A 19119-nucleotide genomic window follows, 5' to 3' on the forward strand; every position below is an offset into this window, starting at 1 on the left:
TTATATTATATATATATATATATATATATATATATATATACAATAATTCCCGAGCACACAATCCAATCCAAGTTGCCCATGGCCAGGGCAATGCACTAAATAATATACACATTTAGTCCAACTAGTCAACTTAAAATATTTAATAAAACAATTTTAATGTGTATATGTCAGGCCAGTCAGTAGACCTGTTTCCCGTGATCCATCAGCCTGGGGTACTGGCTAAATGACCATTGAATTATTATTAGTATTAGACGCTTCAGTTGTTTCTTCCTTTAAATTAGATGTCATTGTGCACCTCTGTGGTCACATGAGATGGGAGATTCTCACACCGGTGAATGATGTAAATAAAACAACAAAATGCTTGTGAACTTCAGCACATCAGCTGGTTAACCTCGGAAATTTAATCCTGCTTGCTAAGGTTCCCTGTTGGTGATGTAAGAATAGGTCAGAGCATTGTGGTACTATCATCAGTTGGCCATAGACAACTTGATAAAGCCAAATTGTGTTCCAATTTTTTTCATTGCTTGAGATTATCTTTCAATTTTCCTTTTTATTTATGAACTGCTACGAGGCACTAACTAGCAATGTTGCTTGGTATCGGTATTGGTTATTCTACAGAGAGATTTTCCTTTTAAAATGTTTCTGTAAGTAGGTTCTAAATAAAGATCAAATGACTGCTGCTGTTGTGTCAAACAAGGATCGTGATGGGTCCTGGCATTCAAATGAATAAAAGTTCTATTTACATGTGACTTATTTGTTAGATTTATATGGGATCTCTTGAGGGCTTGATTATCTTTTTTTACCTTTTTGACTTTTTTTACATTCATTTTTCCCTTTCCTTCTTTGCATATTTCTTCTTAGAGTTTTTATCAAATCATTTTTATTTATGGCCTTACTTATACTTAGCACCTGCACCCAGTGGGGTCAAAACCGCATGGTCTGAACACACTGGTGATAAAATGTTTTCTCTCTTTTTTAATAAACTCCACTGTATTACCTTCTAATTGTTTGGGTTCCACCTCTTTCCTAAATTAAAGAACTAAAATAAAATAAGTTTTATCTAGACAACATTTTATCATTGCCAAAGCAAGTGAGGTTAGAGTGTTGATGATAGCATGCCTCATATATGGATACAGAAATTACAGGGTAGCGGATTGGATCTGTGTATAAAATATATAGGTTCAGGTGGTGTAGAATGTTTTTCTCAGTCTATGATATTTTGTTACCTGCTGTGAAACGCTTTCCACTATTCATTTCCTTTTCTCTAGACATGTACATTCCTCTCTTTTCTTGGAACTCATTTTATCCTTCCCTTTCCCTATCACCTGTTCTTCTCCTTCTCTCTCTTCCCTCTTTTCTTTTTTCTGTCCCCTGTTCTGTTAATCTCATTCACCTTCCTTCTCTTTCTCCCTCTCTTCCCTACTTCCCCAATTTTCTCATTTCTACAATCTCTGTATTCTCTTTGCATTAATAGGGTTCTTTGTTAGAAGGGGTGCCGGTTAGTTGATACAAAAAGTCATCAAAATGCGACTTTATAATTTATGACCCATGTCAAATGTATGGAATTTGTTTTACAAGCAGTGCCCATACTTAAAAGTAATTAAGAGGCGTCGATTTATTTTTTAAATTTAGGTAGTAGAATATTCCCAGCTACGTTGGTTGGTCGAAGACATCTTTAAGTGCAACAGCATCAGGGTGTTTGTTTCCTAATGTCTTGTTTATCAAATTGAAATCAATGACTGAGAAATGGAATACAACTACTACTAATTAGTCGTCTTTTGAAAAATTAGCACTGTATGTGTAAGGTGCAGTTGTTATCAATATTGTTTTATAGCAACATATAACAAAGTCATTTACATTGCAAATCATTGCCAATGGTATGGGTCTATATATATATATATATATAAATATATATATATATATATATATATATATNATATATATATATATATATATATATATATATATATATATATATATATATTTGGTCCTATACAGCACTGAAGTAAATACTTTGATCTACAATCAGCCTGGGCATTTGGGCTGAGCTGTGTCCCCATTATGCCACTGAGGGGCTCTGGAGGCCTCTGCATAAGGTCCTCGTCATTAGAGGCCTCCCTATACCCAGTAATAATAAGAGCGGGCTATAAGTATGCATGTACAAAGACATCATTGTCAGTGGAGGCCATCACACTAGCCCGCACAGTTATATTATTACTGTCCCATAGGCCCCTGAAAGTGAATGTATATTCCACTTTTGGCAATTTTAAATATTTAAAGGAGCACTGAAATGAAAAAAGCCTATGACATTAACTTGGGAACCTATGACGTGAATGTGGCAAATAAAATCAACTTGCTTGTGCTTTTCAAACATCCAATTATATATGATTTTTTTCCTCCTTATAATTATTTTACAGGCAGGATAACACCACCTCAATTCCCACAATAGTAAATCACTAGGGAAAAGTTCATGAAATTTGAGGGAGCCAAAAGCTATGCAATTTCTACAAAACACCTAATTAAAATCAGTGCTATAAAAATATCTGCAGTATACTGAGCTGATCCATGGGGTGACCTTAAACCTAATCACAAACTTATATCAAAGATATTGAAAAGTCATTTTATTGGGTCATACAGACTTTTGATGGAGGCTACAAGTAAATATTTCAGCAGTTATTATTATTTATTGTACCTATTATTTAGGTATAGTGCACTGTTGTCACCATCAAGAAAGCTCCTGGAAATGCCATGTAACAATCTTTGCAGTGCATAAAGTTTAGGAAGTGGCTTCAAAGGGATTGTGTGGGACCTGCAGCAGAGAGATGCAAAAAAGAATTTAAAAAAAGTAAAAAATTGTGTTTTTTAAAATGACAGTTGCCTGTGAAGTAATTTAGAAAAATGTGATTCAGTTACAGATTACATATAACAAAATAGATTTTAAATTTTTAAAACCAGTAATATGGCAAGGTAATAAAAATACTCCATGCATTTAATTTAGGTATGATAACTTATGGTATGATATAAGCAAGAAAAGACCATTGACAACATTCAAAGAAAAGTATTCCAAACAACCAAAAGCAGATGTCTCTTTACTGGAAAAGTGAGTCTGCACTGGTCAATATAGGGGGATATTGTTTTTCATTGTAATATTTATGTAGAACCTAACACTGACCTACTCCTATTTGTTTTTTTTTGGTCATATTTTAATTATATATTAGAATATACTTTGATCAGCATTTTGTTATCTATTCAAAGATATACAATAATAATAATAATAATTTCAAAAACTTCCTATTAATTGTGTCATCAATCTTGTGATCTGAACTTCCTGTGCTCTTTATTTGTGCTGAATGTTAACAGCAGTGTTACCAACTATCTTTGCAAAAAGTTGACCTGTTCTTTAGTTTAGTGCTAGAAACATACTTTAGTGATTACACCCAATTGTCCCAAAACGTGTTGAACATATCTTAAATTCACATTGTCCTGGAAAGCAGAGACTTACCTATGTCTCTGTATTGTTTTTTAAGGGCCAAGCTAAACTATTGCATTGTGGCACCAATACACCGGGTACAATGCAGTGATTTTTATTTTGAATGGCACTCCAATCACCCTTGCCAACACACCCACCTAGGTGCAGAGCTGTGCCTGGCAAATCTGATACATTCACCTTATTTTGGTGCTTTTAGTGCATTAGGCAGTCTGTTAAAGTCCTAACTTACCATAACACATATCAATAGTATCAATAGGTGACATATTGTACAGTAAATTAGCACAACAGTGTGAAAATGTTTTCAAGATATGGATGAGCTCCACGACCTACAGAATGCTGTAGGGAAGGAATAGGTTTGAACTGTTTCCACATGTTGTAATTTGCAAAAATCTGTGCTGTGATACTTGGCATGCATTGTGTAAAAATGAAGCAGAGCAAGTGTAAGTGGTAGAACAGTGAATGCCACTTTAAAAATTACTACAGGTACTACAGTTTTTACTACAGGTAAAATGAACGGTTACTTGATTGTTTATCTGTTTTTGAATAAAAATAGAAATCTGTAAATTACCCATTGGAAGGGGACCCCGTCATTCAAGTGTCTTGAAGCCCTGATTTACTAAAAACATTAGCTGTGTGTTAGCAAATGTTTTTACTCCTGGACCAAATCCATTCCAGGTTTGGTGGATCACCCAGCTTCACTGATGAAAGTGTATTCTCTTCAGCCTTGGAGAACTTTATTAAATCAGGGCTATTGTCTTGAAAGTATTGTCAAGACGATATTTTCCATATTTTTAAAACTGCAGCATTCCATAAAATAATACCCCGTTATCCTTGTGTGAAGATCCATGTTTAGGCTCTCCCTGTTATATAATGGTCATGATGTGCCCTTACCTCCCAATTGTGCCTTTACAATATCTTTTCACATTTATTTTACTACACAATACACAGGCATGGTCCACTGTTGTCACCTTTAGGAAGTCCACCCTGAGAAATGCCATTATTGTAGTTCATGTAGACAAGTAAGCTGCATAGAGGCTGCAGAAGCCTAAAGTCAGTGAGATGCATGAAAAAAATATAAAACAATTGTTTTTGATACACAGGACTTTACGAAAATAAATGTCTTTTGGTTGGGGTTTCTACATGTACATAAAGGCTTTAGCTTACATTAAAGGGAAATTCCAGATAAAGTAAAAATACTATACCAATACAACCCTTCTCTTATTAAAAAAATAACATATCCCTAGTGTGTGCAAAGCTAGCCAATGTTATATTCTTTCTTTATTTTTTTGCGGCTTTGGATCTTGGACTTGCATTCTTTTTTGTTTTTTTATTTTTATTTTTCCCTAGCAAATTAATAAATCTAATCATGTAAACAAAGTGGGGAATTTGCATGCATGATCAGGAAGCGTGTTTGGGAAAGTGTACACTCATCATAGTGGAAAATGTGTTGTTTGGAGTCTGGGGGTGAAAACAAAGCTGAGGATTTTGGAGAGGCTGCCTGAGCCAGATGGCCTAATGTATTTTCCAGTCTGGCATCCCAACTGCTTCCTCCTGTATTACATATCGCCATTTGTTCCGGGATATTTACGCTAGAGCTGCTACCAAAGTGTATGTTTGAACTACCTTAAAAATGAACATATTAGCAAAGATGTATTTTATTAATCCCACGTTGATATTTTGATTTTACGCAGCCGGCGATTTCCTGACTGCGTCGGCATGACGCCAGCGCCAAATTACATGTGAACTCTGAATATAGATTAGTGGATTTGTAGTCATTTGGTGCTGGGTGATGGCAGATTGCAACACTGTAGCAGAGACCTGAATATAAACACTGAATAATGAACATCTTAAGGTGGAATATTACCTTTCTTTTCTTTTTATGCAATTTTTTATTTTACATATTTTTTTTATTACACAGCAGTAGTAAATATGGCTTACAGCTTGAACTTTTTGGTATTTAAAAAAACAAGCACAATATTGTAAATGCACATAGCAATGATGGATTACACAACTGGCATGGCAGATCAGTGAAACTAGAAGTTTTTTACACCAAAGGCTGATATGTTTAGTGTTTAGATGTGTTATGTTTTATAAAAAAAAAGGTCCTACTGATGGCAATGGGGTTGATTTACTTAACAATAGGCAATTGCTGACTGATCAGTAAAGAATGAATAAATGAATGTTCACTGAGCTAAGTAAATATGGTAAAGTTTAGCTTTAACCAACTAATCATGTCCTGGCGAAAATTCATTTTATTTATTCCTCTTTCAATTGATTGGGTTTTAAAAGTCAACATATGTTTTGAAAAGTGAACATGCTCTTTTCCTTTTTTTAAGTCAATTTGCTAGTCAATGGGTTGCAGGAACCTGATTTGCACTGATTTTATCCGTATTCCTATAAATCCAGTATACATCCCCCATAGGTGTAAACTATTGTTTGGGAAAGGTGGAATGTTTGACTGAAGGATGCTGTGCACGTGCATAATCTCTCAAACAGCCTTTCCCCAAACCCCCTACATTCTACGTAATCCATAAATGCCGCATTTGGTTTTCACTTTAAATCAGTTGAAGATTGGGCAACCCATTGGTATTCAACCACTTTTTTTTACAAAATGGGGAGAACCCCTAGAGTGGGTCCAAAGCTGAACATTTTTACCAAGAGGAAGACATTTCTTAACAGTTCAGCTTTGCAACCACACATCGGAATTACCTACTTTTTTTTTACTTAACTTTCTCTCTCATTGGTCCTCAAGCTTTACTTTCTAGAAGTTATGGTTTACATACATTGCACAAATGAGGGTCAACAAGCTCAAAACAATTCTTTGCAGTTGTGAATAGATACCTTCATATTAACATATACTTGTACTAAAAAACCAGCAGTTCTGGATGGACAGTTTGCCAATGGAATGAAAATAAATTTTTGGCATCACTGTGCCTGAAATGAGGAATAAACCCATTTTTTTGGATATGTAATAGAATGAGACCTTCTTCTCTAACAAGGCTGTATTGTGCTACGTTTACGTTTGTTGGAAAGCCTTTTGGTTCCTTATGTTTCTCCCTAATTTATCTTCATAGGTTATCCTTTTTTTTCAGATGAAAAGTTCACTTTAAGCTGCAGTTTAAAACCCTGACCACTGCAACTGTTTTGATTTTGCACAAATTTGGTCCAACAAATACATGCAAAAACTGGAAAATACTTAGAATTTTGTGTAAAATAAATGTTTTAAAGAAGTTGATTTTAAAAACACAAACAATGTTTGAATCATGTAGCAGTTTTACCCATTCCAATCCCGGGTTTCTTTTTATTTACCCCATTTGGAAATAACAGAAGATCTCATTAAATGCCCGCAAGGTCCATGGCCACTCTAATAAATAAGATTTTCAGTACTACAACAGCCTGTGAATTCAGCACAGAGAATTGCGCTGATTTGCATGTATTTCATTCGGCTCCTAATTTCCATCCTCTTGGGTCCTGTTTTTCACACTCTCTGCAGTTCTGTTTTCAAGGCAGTAATCCGATCTCTTGTATGTTCTAGAGAGGGATGCTGGGCGATAATGCACTGTGGTTTGTTTCCCTTACAATGGATGATGTCATTGAAATCTGCTCTAGGTACAGTATGACATCACCCCGTCAGGCTATTGCAAACAATCCTCCTGGGACACAAGGGCTGCACAACGCTTTCAAAATAATCATCGCTATTTAATGTGCCTCTAATGAAAACCATCACAGTTTAGGTTTAAAGGTCCATCAAACTTGCATGGCTTTTCTGTGCTGCCACAGTCACAGTTTTCCACTCCACATATGCTTACAGTTACAAGTACTTAACAAGTTGGTGTGATTATATTTGCAAGGGCCTGTTTAAGGGGATAATATGACGCCTGGCTGTTTTAGGGGACATGGTGACTTTTAGTTGTGCGATAACTGAAATACCTAGCAGTTTCCTTTACTAAGACACATGGGAGACAATGGAAGCAAGCTCATGTGTAATTATAGTTTTGCAATCAAATGGCCGATTGCAGGACAGTAGCACATGCTCCAAATCAATTGCAAGCAATTGTTGCAGTTTTTTTAGCACACTGATCCCAATAGGGTGATACAATTGATTGTACTATGTTGTATAGACCAGAAACAGTATGCAATCTCTTGACCTGAAATTATTTTTTGTTAAGGGCCTCGCCAAACAGTAACCACAGGCTTAATATTTCTTTCTGGAAAGCTTTAGTTTAAATACCTTTGCCAGTACCATTGAAAATGTTTTCCCACTACTTTATATGTTTGTTTGAATTTAGGCTACAGGTTATGGGTGCATAGTCCTGGTAGAAATGTATGGATTGAGACAAGAGCTAGCGACTGAGCGGCATGAGAAATATCAAAATGCTAGAAGGATGAGCGAGCTCTGGAGACTAAAGGGTGCATGTATGATGTTCTAGCTCTTGCCCCTTGAACCCTAGATGGATGATATGACTCCTTTCCAATGACTCATCCTAAGTACTGTAGGAATGAAAGTTAATGTAAGTGTTTCCATGTAGGAACATGGTAGGTAAATAGAGTGTACCCAAAATCTTGACCACACATGAACCCTGTTAGGTGGGCTTAGTAAAGCTTACATCTAGAATGAACTCCTTAGGTCTCTATAGGGTTCAGAATGATCTTGGTATAATAAGGTAATGGCAGAAGAAGATGTCTCTGGAAAGGCAACAAAGAACCTCCATTGCAAGATATCAACTCTAGAGAGGTAGCATTGAGCTGTTTGAAGATCACAGATATCTGAAGTTTATCCTGACAGATAGAGTCATAATGGTTTGCAGAATGTCTTATGAGAGATTCAGCTGTTTTATGGCTGGTAATGTAGCAATGTAGTTATCACAGGGTAATATTCTGTGAGAACAGTCAGATGCAGAGGAGCTGATTGTATCATGTTCACAAAATGCTGCTTGATGGAAAGCGAAACAGATTAAAGACTTTAGAGGCTCTTAGGAGATACAGGATGCTTTATGTCATGGATGCAACATAGCTCTGCCTGTTTGAGAGCAAGGCTTACCAGGGGGTTTACCCAGGTACTGCACAATGGCAGCATGACCCAGGAATGGACAAAACACACATAGAAAGCTGAATATCTACCAACACCCCCATTTTCTTCTCATCACTGTACACTGACTCATCATAATCATCATATTTCACTGCTGAATCAGTTTAGAGCTATACAAGTGAGTGGCTCATTTACACTACCCAAAATAACTAGCAATTATATATGGATATATAAAGACAACTTAAAAATCATTTTCAAAGTGTTGTTTTTTTTTTTTTTGCTATGTCTCTGCTGGGAAGATTCACCCTAACCTTTTTCACTGGTAAACCTCAAATTGTCACTTGTCGCTGGAGCAGAGAAAAATCTGTTCCAATGGCAACTGTTTAAAAGGGGATTCAGTTGTGTCCAAGACAAGAATTAAAGGTATATTTCCACAATTGGATGTAGGTAACAGAAAAAAACTGTCAATATTTATTCATTCACTAGTTAACTACACCTAAGAATAAAAAAAATAAAGCTTTTTTTTATCTTTTAATCAATAATAGTCCTATTCACAACGAAGAACAATATCACCATAGCTGTTCATATGTATGAACACACATTTTCACATCGCACATCAATGTGTTCTGAATTAGGGCAGGTTACTTTTTTCTAGAGATGGTCAATGAGATGCAGAAAGTTTGGATTTCGTGCAAAATAAATGCAAGTTTCATGTGAGTTGCACTAATTTGAAACTGAGCTAAATAAACTCTGCAAGTAGAATTTTCTGCGTCTCAATTACAATCTCTATTCTTTCCAGTGGGCTGCCCAACACACCATAGCGGTCCAAAAATTGGGCATGCACTATTATTGACTTTACTCCACAACACTAGTGCACTGGAGAAAGTGCTTTACAGTGCTATTGAGTATGCATGACATTGCTTTATACCAATGTGTGAGTTATATGTTGCCATGTGCTTTGGTAACATGCACAGTAATGTGCACGTTATGTCAATACAAATGTGTCAAATACGCTCCAAGAGTAACAAATTATCATAATCAACTTTTAACCCATGGTGTACACTAGTGTAGTAGTATAGTATATACAACAGGAGTGAATGCTATTCTTAATTATAGGTTGTTAGTGGTATTTGGCTGCTAAAAACTTTCCATGTGCTCAGATGCTCAGCAAAGTTTTTTTTTTGCCTGACATTGCAGTTTGTGTATTCCACCTAACCTAAACACTTTAGACCCCAGGTCCTGCTTATGGGTGTACTTTAACCCGTCTGTGCCATTACCTTTCACAATGAACCTGACTTGCAGCCTCCAGTCTCCTGCCTGACACAATAATTCCACAACATTTCAATGTGCAGCAAACATCAGGGATAAAAAAATAAAAAATAAAAAAGACAGACGCATGTGGCAGACTGGAGTGAATCGGGGTCCCAGACGTGTTACAGGTTCATGTTTTTACCGTACTCTGATGTCGGAATTGAAAGGAAAATTGCAAATGTCTTGTAGGTAGTGTGACTTGGCTCTGCGATCAGGAGGTGCTGAGCTGAGATGAGAAGCCATGACAGAAATGTCACCGCTTTCACTCCTCGTCTGCGGCAGGTGCATTGTTCTCCGGCAACAAACGTTTAATAAGATGCTGGCGGAGCAAGTAAAGCTTAACATAGTGATCAAATGGCACTCGTGTGGAAGAGAGCTACCAATTACTACCACAATCCTCCTGCAATGCATTCAAATGCAGCTCTATCACTAAGCATTCCGGGAATGTTTTACTGTCAGTCAACCTGCGAAGACGGCTCAGCTGACAATGCCTCTTCAGTTAGTGATTTTTCTTTCTTGTATTCTTGCTATATAACAAAAAAATTACTCATTTTGAATTACAAGGTTTGCGGAGTTGCGCAAAGCTCCGGCGCACACTTCACAGGCCGCCGCCGATGTGACTAGACTGTAGGTAATGATGTACGCTGTGACAGCTTCTAAGTAAGGTGGGAGCAGGCGCTCAGATAAAGTGCTGGATGGCTAGAACTAAAACTGGAATTATACACAAAACTTCTCTAGGAGTGTAAAACATGAAGTGAGGCCTAGTAATCACTATGACAACCCTCATACAAACATATGTCTGGGCTGGTAACATTGTTTGCTGCAAAGCTGTTTAGGGGATATAATGAAGTCAAATAAATTGACCTGGGCTGGGGAGCAAAGGAACAAATAATCATGGAGGTCCATAAGCCAGAAAATGAGGCGGCATTGCTGCAGCTCTTAATGCACACTGTAAGGAGCTAACAGAGTGCAATTAAATGAGTAAAATTAGCTTTAGGCCAGCTTTAAGTATCATGTTAGTGAAATTTTTCCACCACAGTGTTTTAACTGTTATATGAGATAACAAGAGTGGGTCCCACATCAATCCAAATGAGGGCCCTAAGTTCCAGGCTCAAGTTGTTATGTTATAAGGCAGCCAGTACAAATTGCAGGTCCATGGTTCTATGGCAAATCCATTCAGTAAATGCTTTGTGGAAATTCTCCATTCCCTATTTATTTAAAATGAATTGCTGGTTCTTTCTGACCAAATGCTAGTTGATTCAAAGTCCCAGTGCTGCGACCTGTCAGGCCCTATCCTGTGTAAGATGTCCACAATTTGGTTCATATTCTTTTGACAGTTCTGTGATTGTTGCTAGCTTTGATATATAGCGACAATTGTTCATTTTTCTCAGCAAGTCACTTAACAATTCAGGAGGTTACACTTGGCTGCGATCTATTTTTGGTTCCAGGCGTTGAAGCCGCTTTTGATTGTAGCAATAACTAGGCCTAAGAATGTTTGTGTTATTGTGTGCCATGTAAAATGGATGACTTTGCTGGTGAAATTTAGCTCTGAAGTTTGAAGTCTGAGAATCAAGCATTTCCTGTATTTCACTATAGCGTTTGTTTAGCTCAAGAAGAAGTGTTACGGGAAAGTGAGAGAAATATGGGGGCTGTCATTGCTGAGCTTGGTTCCCTGGTTAGCATGCTGATATGGCAGATTTAAAGAGACCTTGTCATGTAATCAAATGCTTTAAAGAAAACACAAATCTGTAAAGATGGGGGTAAATACCTACCTCTTCTGCCTCTTGCCCTGCTAAAGTCTGCTCACGCTGCAGAGAAATGGATCTGTGATATAAGCTGAAATTTTAGATTTATAGCTATACCTCCACTTTTTTTAGAACAGTTTTACACGGTGGTTCAGTATTACTGTGCATGCCAACTTGCAATAGAGATAAGCTTTGCACACACGCTAGATTGCTGCTTGATCTTTCATCTCAGGCAATAATCTGAGGTTGGCGTTTAGCAATCTGCTTTTTTGGATCACTATAAAACCAACTAGGGATGACAGCTACCATTTCCTATAGAGGAAGATGCAGCAGGGTGCCTACCCCATCTTCTTACCCTATTCAATAGAACTGAACAGCGCTGTGTATAACATGCATATATCATGAAATATCATAAATTTGATGTGTATATATGGATAGTATTTACTGTAACTAGGGCACAGTACCAGAATAGGTCAGGTACCCCACAGGTCAAGTACCCCACATCTTATCCTTTACAAGTCTGGATAAAGACCCTTGTGATGATTGTTTTGTAATGTTAGCACAGGAAGCAGCATTTTTACAAAGGTCAATTTTTAGGCATTTCCAAAAAAAAAAAAGCCATCACCAACTATTACATGTTGCAATATAGAACTATAGTAGGATAAGAAGGTTCAAAATACAACTGGGCTTTACTAATTAGTAACAATTGAATGTAAGTTTTATTATTTTATATATTACTCTGGAGTTGGTAGTCAGGGCCCACGTTCTGGTATACAGAGCCTGGCCCCACCTAATGTGTGTAATTACAGTTTAGTAAGTCTTTGTTCCAATGTGACTAAACAAATATTTTATAGGAATATTTATTAGTTAATATTCTAATATTGATGATTTATCATTACATGAGCCTTACTGAACTTTTTGCTGTTGACCTTCATCACTAAATATCTATTACATGACTGCAATTTAAGTCTATTGCATGACATGGCATGAGAACAACCAACAATGTGACTAACTTTATTTTTCTCTCTTTGTAGCCAATTGTCTATGAAGGGCAGGATAAGAATCCAGAAATGTGTCGGGTTCTACTCACACACGAGATCATGTGCAGGTAAAGTATAAAATAAACCGCTACAAAGCCTTTCTTTTAGAACACTGGTAATTTATAGTCTTGTTGATTGTATTACTTTATGTTACTTATGGGATAATGCAAAAGCTGGCCATGCATGTTACACTCTGGCTGTACAGTTTATGTATTATTTGCATTTTTTACCAAACCGTAAACTGAGGGCCCCAATTTCTATCTCATCAAGCAAGCCTTTCCATCTGATGTATAGAGTCTTTATTTTTTATTACCTTAGATGATTAATGTTAATGATTGTCTCAGCAAAAATCTATTTCCTGAAAGTTTGTAAAAAATAAAGATTGATGTTGAATTTTGCCATTTATTATAAATGTATTGGAGCAGATGCAGAAGGCAAAGTATTGGTATGTGTATGGTTGCAATGGGCTTTAAATAGCTGCTGAAAGTTTGAACATTTCTTTTTGGACCAGTAGTTCAGTAGCCTCACTGTTTTTATTCTTTTTTTTTTCACTGAAAAAAATACCGAAAGTGCAAAAAAGTAAAAACAAAAAACAAACAACTGCACAAAAAATGATCAAATAAATTAATAAAAAAACAAATACCAGTAAATTAAATATTCTAAACTTCCCTGAATAACTTCTCCACAGAAAAAAAAACTACACTACATGTAAAGATCAAGTTCATAATTATTTTAAGAATTCCTCCTATGTGAAAAGTGTTAGGCTAATTCATAATGTAATGGGCAGCACGGTGGCTCAGTGGTTAGCATTCCGGCCTTTGCAGTGCTAGGTCCCAGGTTTGAATCTTGGACAGGACACTATCTGCATGGAGTTTGCAGATCCCCCGTGGGTTTCTTTAGGGTACTCTGGTTTCCTCCCACATTTCAAAAACATGCAGTTAGGTTTACTAGCTTCCCTCCAAAATTGACCTTAGACTGTAATAATAATTTAGGATTATAGTAGGGTCATTTGAGGGACAGCTAGTGACATGACTATGGACATTGTACAGCGCTGCGTAATATGTTGGCACTATATAAATACAGTGTAAAAATAATGTGTTAGATCACTTTGAAGAAGACTCTACGGACATTATACTGTACATTCAGATTGTAATGCATACTGCAGTGACCTAATTAATAGGAAATCTGGTTGCTATGAGTTTCAGCAGTGAGCTTTTCATCTCTGCACTTTGGATTGTATATGTCTGATACCCTCGTGCATAATTGAATGATAAAGATGCTATATATCAGGCTGGCTGGGACTCACACAGCTGTGGTATGGACAGACAGAAATGGCCATGATTGATGGGCACTCAACACTCCCTCCTACACACACTCCTACACCCACACTGATACATCTATATTCTCCTACTGGGGTGGGTTACCTTGTTTATCTTCCTATCAGGTTACTGATGGTATGGATTTTGTTCTCTTTATAAATACAATGCAGAGTAAAAAAAATAATAAATAAAAATCTACAGCTCACAGCATGGGAATCATGAAGCGGTTGAAGGCAAATTATGTTATTTGTACAGTATACTTTAGACAGAAAAGCCATATTTAAAATGTCAGGCAGCTAATGCTGGAGATTACCATTTTCCGCGCTGCCTACAGACTGGTAAGAGATGCTGTTTATTTACTTGGCGGTCGGGCAATAAACAAAGCTGCCGCTGGGGTGCGGGCACAATTATTTGTTTAACTCCTTCAGCCCCAGAATGAAAAGGTCAATCTGCGGCATATTTCAGATTGAATGCGGTTGGTTTTATTTTAGATTAGCTGTTCACATTATCCAATATTAGATAATGTGCTGTTTGGTTTTTCTTTTTTTTCTCTACTAAGTTATTTATAGAGGACCTAAAAATAGTTCATATTTGGGGTCTATTTATAAAGCGGTGAATCTGACATTCACTAAAACATTCCTGGTGAAAGATCATTTACTGACATTGAAACACATGGACTTGGAAGAAGTGTTATATTTATGGAGGGGAGAGTGTTGACATGGGTCTTAATTTATTTTTTGATGAAAGGTCTTGGACTAATTTACTAATGGCATCAGTCCCATTGTTTCTTCTGAAGGGTGTTGGAAGAGTGGTGTTCAGGAAAAGCTAGCCATTGTGCCATCTGCCTTAACACTGTACTTTTTAATTGGCAGATATCATATGACATGAATAGCCACCATTGGAAAATATAGTTGTTTTTCCATCAAATTTATATTTGTTTTTTATGTTTTTCTTTATTTATCCATACAAGTAAGGCATAATCCGAAACTATATTTTCTAATTGCTACAGTAGCTCAAAATTACTGCTTAGGGATCGCTGAACTTTTAATTTTGTGCTCGTGTTCTTTCTCTCAGTACCAGGTTATGTGCTTCTTGTACTTGAACTTAAAGTAAATTAATTTGATAGTTTACGCTCCTCCAGCAGGGTCAGGGTGTTAGTTTTCAGCCCTAAGTTTAGGTAGGAGACAGGTCAGTCTTAAGCCTGGCACCTGAAAGTTCTTCTCTTGCAGGGGGAAAATACAAGGGAATAACAGCAAACACAACAGCTATGAATGTTAAAGCTGGAATATATCATAATATTAACTTAAGTGTGGATATTCAGATTCTTACAAAATGGTTTTATTTACAATATTTTTCATTATTTGTGACAGCACTAAAAATATAAGCCCATAGCACATACATTTCTCCTTTTATTTACTTGTCTTTCTGGAAATTTTACATGTAGATGGCATAATTAACCTTCAAATCTAAGTTTACCCAGGTATGGTGGGATGGAATTAGTTCTGGGCGAGGAATTTACCCCTCTACCCTAAGAGAACACGAAGTGTGTTAACACAATACCATATGAGTCTGGAAGTGCTGATTTTGCATAAGAGGTGCAAATGGAGCTTTGGTTATAAGCATAAAATTAGAGTCTGCTCACCATTCATCAGCTCACCTAATTACTATGCACGGCCATTTGCCATATGGTGTGAGAGACAGCTTGCTTCCCTTCAGTCGAAATTTCCCTTAACCAGACATGAAATAGTGAAAGCCCTCAGTTTGGAAAAAAGCATGTTTTAGAGATTTAATCCCTAAACAACTTTCTGCAGGGGCTTTCTGTCAAGACTAACAGTGCAATAAAGCTTTGCATTTATGTGACAAAAGGAGTAAATTTATGGGGCATTAAAACAATGTTGTGGCTAGTGGTGCTGCATTCAGATGTTGAGCTGTTTCTGGGTATGAGACAATTGGACAATGAAGAATTAATAAGTAATAGGAGATTGAGAGCTATATATTTATTGATAAAAAGAGGAAACAGAGAAAGCAGGGGTTTTTCAAGTGGCAAATAAAGGTATATTAAATTAAATTGTGCTACAACATATATAGCACATATATATATACAAAACAGTATTGGTTAATTGGTCATTCCCAATAACAACTTCATGGAAGCTATGACCTTTTACTAGACAGAATATCACTAATTATAAGAGTCGCAAATGAGATAACGTCTCGTACCCCACGCGCTTCACCTGCCGGCTTTCTCAAGGGATTTGTGGAGAGCATTTGCAGTAGGTTCGAAATATTTTGATGGGGATATCACATTGGTGAGCACAAATATAGGTTTACAGGGTATTCTCTAATATAGTTAGAGTGTCAAATCCTATGCAGAGTTTAGCAGACGGAGGCGTCGCAGTGTAATGAAACCCCTGAGGAAGCTGTCAGGCGAAACGCGTTGGGTTAAGAGACGTTACTGAGACATTGACTGTACTTTTCTGCAACAATGAACTGCCTGATAATGGAAATTTAAAAGTGGAACTTTAACTGCTTCTGAGCACAATCAGGTCCACCACCCTGTAAGATGGGGCTGTACTTTTTATTTGGAAATTCTAGGATAGGCAAAAGGTTTCTGAAGGCAAAAGCTTCTGAACGTTGGTTCATAAGCAATTTAAAGCCCACTGCACACCTAAACAAAATGCCAAAAAACTTTCTATTTCCTCTTCCCTATGGAATTTGCCAAAATGGAGACATTTTAGTAAAATCTCCTAATTTTGAATTTAAAACTTTCACTTCACCTTTATTACTAATTTAGGAATGGCAATTCCCTCCCATTTTATCTTTGATGGTAATTGGTACTGTATGTCCTTTTTTGAAATGCCAGAAGGTTTCCTGGATAACACTATTGGCTCGCCTTTATCCCAAAGTTCTATTTTAATTCAGCTGCAGTGTAAAATTAGCAGTAATTAAAAACACAGGAGAATAAAATAAAGAATACTTGTGAACTGACTCTGAATATCAAGTTGTGTTTTAATGGCTTAAATGGAAAGTTAGGTTTTTTAGTGTTTTACCGCACAAGCAGCGCTGAATGCCCTGTACAAGAACACCGCCATCCACAAACTCTATGCACCTCATATGGGGCTGTGTAGAAATTGGCTGCATTGTGTCAGATACTGAGGACAGGCATAGAGGTGGCTTTGTCAGGCTCTGCAGGGCTTCGCGTGGCATTGCCCCAGCTGGCAGGAGGGGATTCAGGTCAAGGACAGTATTCATGTTTGAACCTTGCAGTCCAATAATGGGTCGGTGTTATATATATATATAACTGTGTCCCTGATACAACACAACAAAAACATCCATCTTGCTCAGTATGCATATTTCCAGCGGATGTCACTATGGCCTGGAGTAATCAGAATGCAATTATTTCAAATTAAAATAAATAAATGCAGATATCCTATTGCTTTCAAAGGGTCAACAGTCATTGGTAAATCATCTGTATTTTATCTGAGCAAAATAAAACATGCAATACATCATTTCTTCAATACATTTACATTTCTTTTAAAAGTACAAAATCCATGTTCCTAACTTTCTATAGTAAACTGGCAATGATGCCTTTGCTGCACTAAAATCCCAAGCAAGCAGGGCTGACAACACTACTTGGGACTTCAGTGCTACAGCAGAAGAGTTGTCAAGCTTACTACAGTAAGTTATATAGATGCTGGAATGCTGACAAATCAACTGGTACTGTTTTTTGCACTTGCAGCTTTCACAAAGCAATAAAACATGGGGAAATTGGTATGTATGGAGGAGACTTTTTTCCCAAGACATTGACTTTAAAGGTCACTATTGTAAACACCCCTGGCAGTGTTGTAGTTTGTCTCAGCTCCTGTCACTATCACTTTTGCTGGATACTATATTATTTACATTTATCTGTCTTCTCTGTGTAGCTTGTCATGTTGCCTACTATTTTCTGCAAAGGGCAGCCTAAAAACAACTACCGAAAGGATTATTCTACAGAGTAGCTGTGTGTTAAAATTATTCTTTCCCAGTATGTATAATGCAGCTAATGTAAATTTTGAATAATTCTGGTTACAGAGTATCATGTTATCATTGTTGCACTTTGCCTGGACCATGGATTACCCTTATGTCTTCCATGGGCTTTGGTAAGAGTTGTCAAGTGCAGTCCATCATTACGTTTGGAAATCTGTAAGATGGCCTGCAAAAAATGGTTAACATTGTGCAGAATAGGTTCATTATTTGACAGGTGGTAGGAGGTGGCAGTATTGCATTTTCTTTGCACGCTACATGCAGCATCTTGGGGTGGTTTGCTGCACCTTTGGCCTCCATAGCCTTTATTTGGTGCTACTTGCAAATGATTAAAAAGGCTTGTGCATTTCTTTGTAGTACATACATGTCCTAGGGAAGAGTAGCCACATTTCCATTTCTCTGACAGAAAGCAATAGACTCATAGTAAAAACTCATTCCTATTCTATGCAAATATAGTGGACAGTGGGAAGATTTTAAAACTTGGTAATAAAGGATCCTTTGCTGGAAAAAATGCTGCTTGGGGTCCATTTAGCACTATATAGCCAAATGCCTAGGCATGTTTGGTACAGTTAGGCCTCAGATCAGCTAATTCTGCTCTGTAGTAGAAATCACATAACTACATACCTTGAATTCAGGTTATTTTTTAGAGAAGGAAATGTATGTATCTTTATGTATCCATATCAGCTAATAATATAACTATATTATTATTATAACTATCTATACCTTCAGAAGAGCCTTATAATTAGTGCATTTAAAAAAAAAAAAAATGAACCCAACTGCTGGGCTGCAGGCCATAAAATGCCGTTCCCCACCTCCAAATATCCTGACTGACCTTAAGGTACGGGAACATTCCCCCTCTGCTTTCCTTGAGCTTGTTTCCTGGATGACCTGGTGTTACTCAAGTAGAGGCACATGGAAGGCCGTGCAGAGGAGTCAAATAAAGAAATAAATATTTAATAAAATTAGGGTGTTGATTTACTAAATGAATATAGGCTACCTTACAGGACATAAATCACTTAGCTTAGTGAAAAGGATAACAATTCACTTTGAAAAGAATACCCAATCAGGTGAAAAAAAACAAAACAGATTTTTTTTCAACTTGATTGGATGGTTTAATAAAGCAGAGCTTCATCATTCACTATGTGACACAGCATTTCACCTAACA

General features: G+C 36.9%; 1 protein-coding gene across 2 annotated transcripts in view; it reads left to right on the forward strand.

Moving 5' to 3' along the window:
• Window positions 1-19119, forward strand: part of EBF1 (EBF transcription factor 1) — a 229086-nt gene that overhangs the window by 7528 nt on the left and 202439 nt on the right. For both annotated transcript variants that reach the window (XM_072400433.1, XM_072400434.1), the window contains exon 5: window positions 12610-12683. In XM_072400433.1, coding sequence (XP_072256534.1) covers window positions 12610-12683 — 74 coding nt within the window. The remainder of the gene's footprint in view (window positions 1-12609; window positions 12684-19119) is intronic.

This window comes from Pyxicephalus adspersus, chromosome 2 (genome assembly GCF_032062135.1).
Source record: "Pyxicephalus adspersus chromosome 2, UCB_Pads_2.0, whole genome shotgun sequence".
NCBI classification, from domain to species: Eukaryota; Metazoa; Chordata; class Amphibia; order Anura; family Pyxicephalidae; genus Pyxicephalus; species Pyxicephalus adspersus.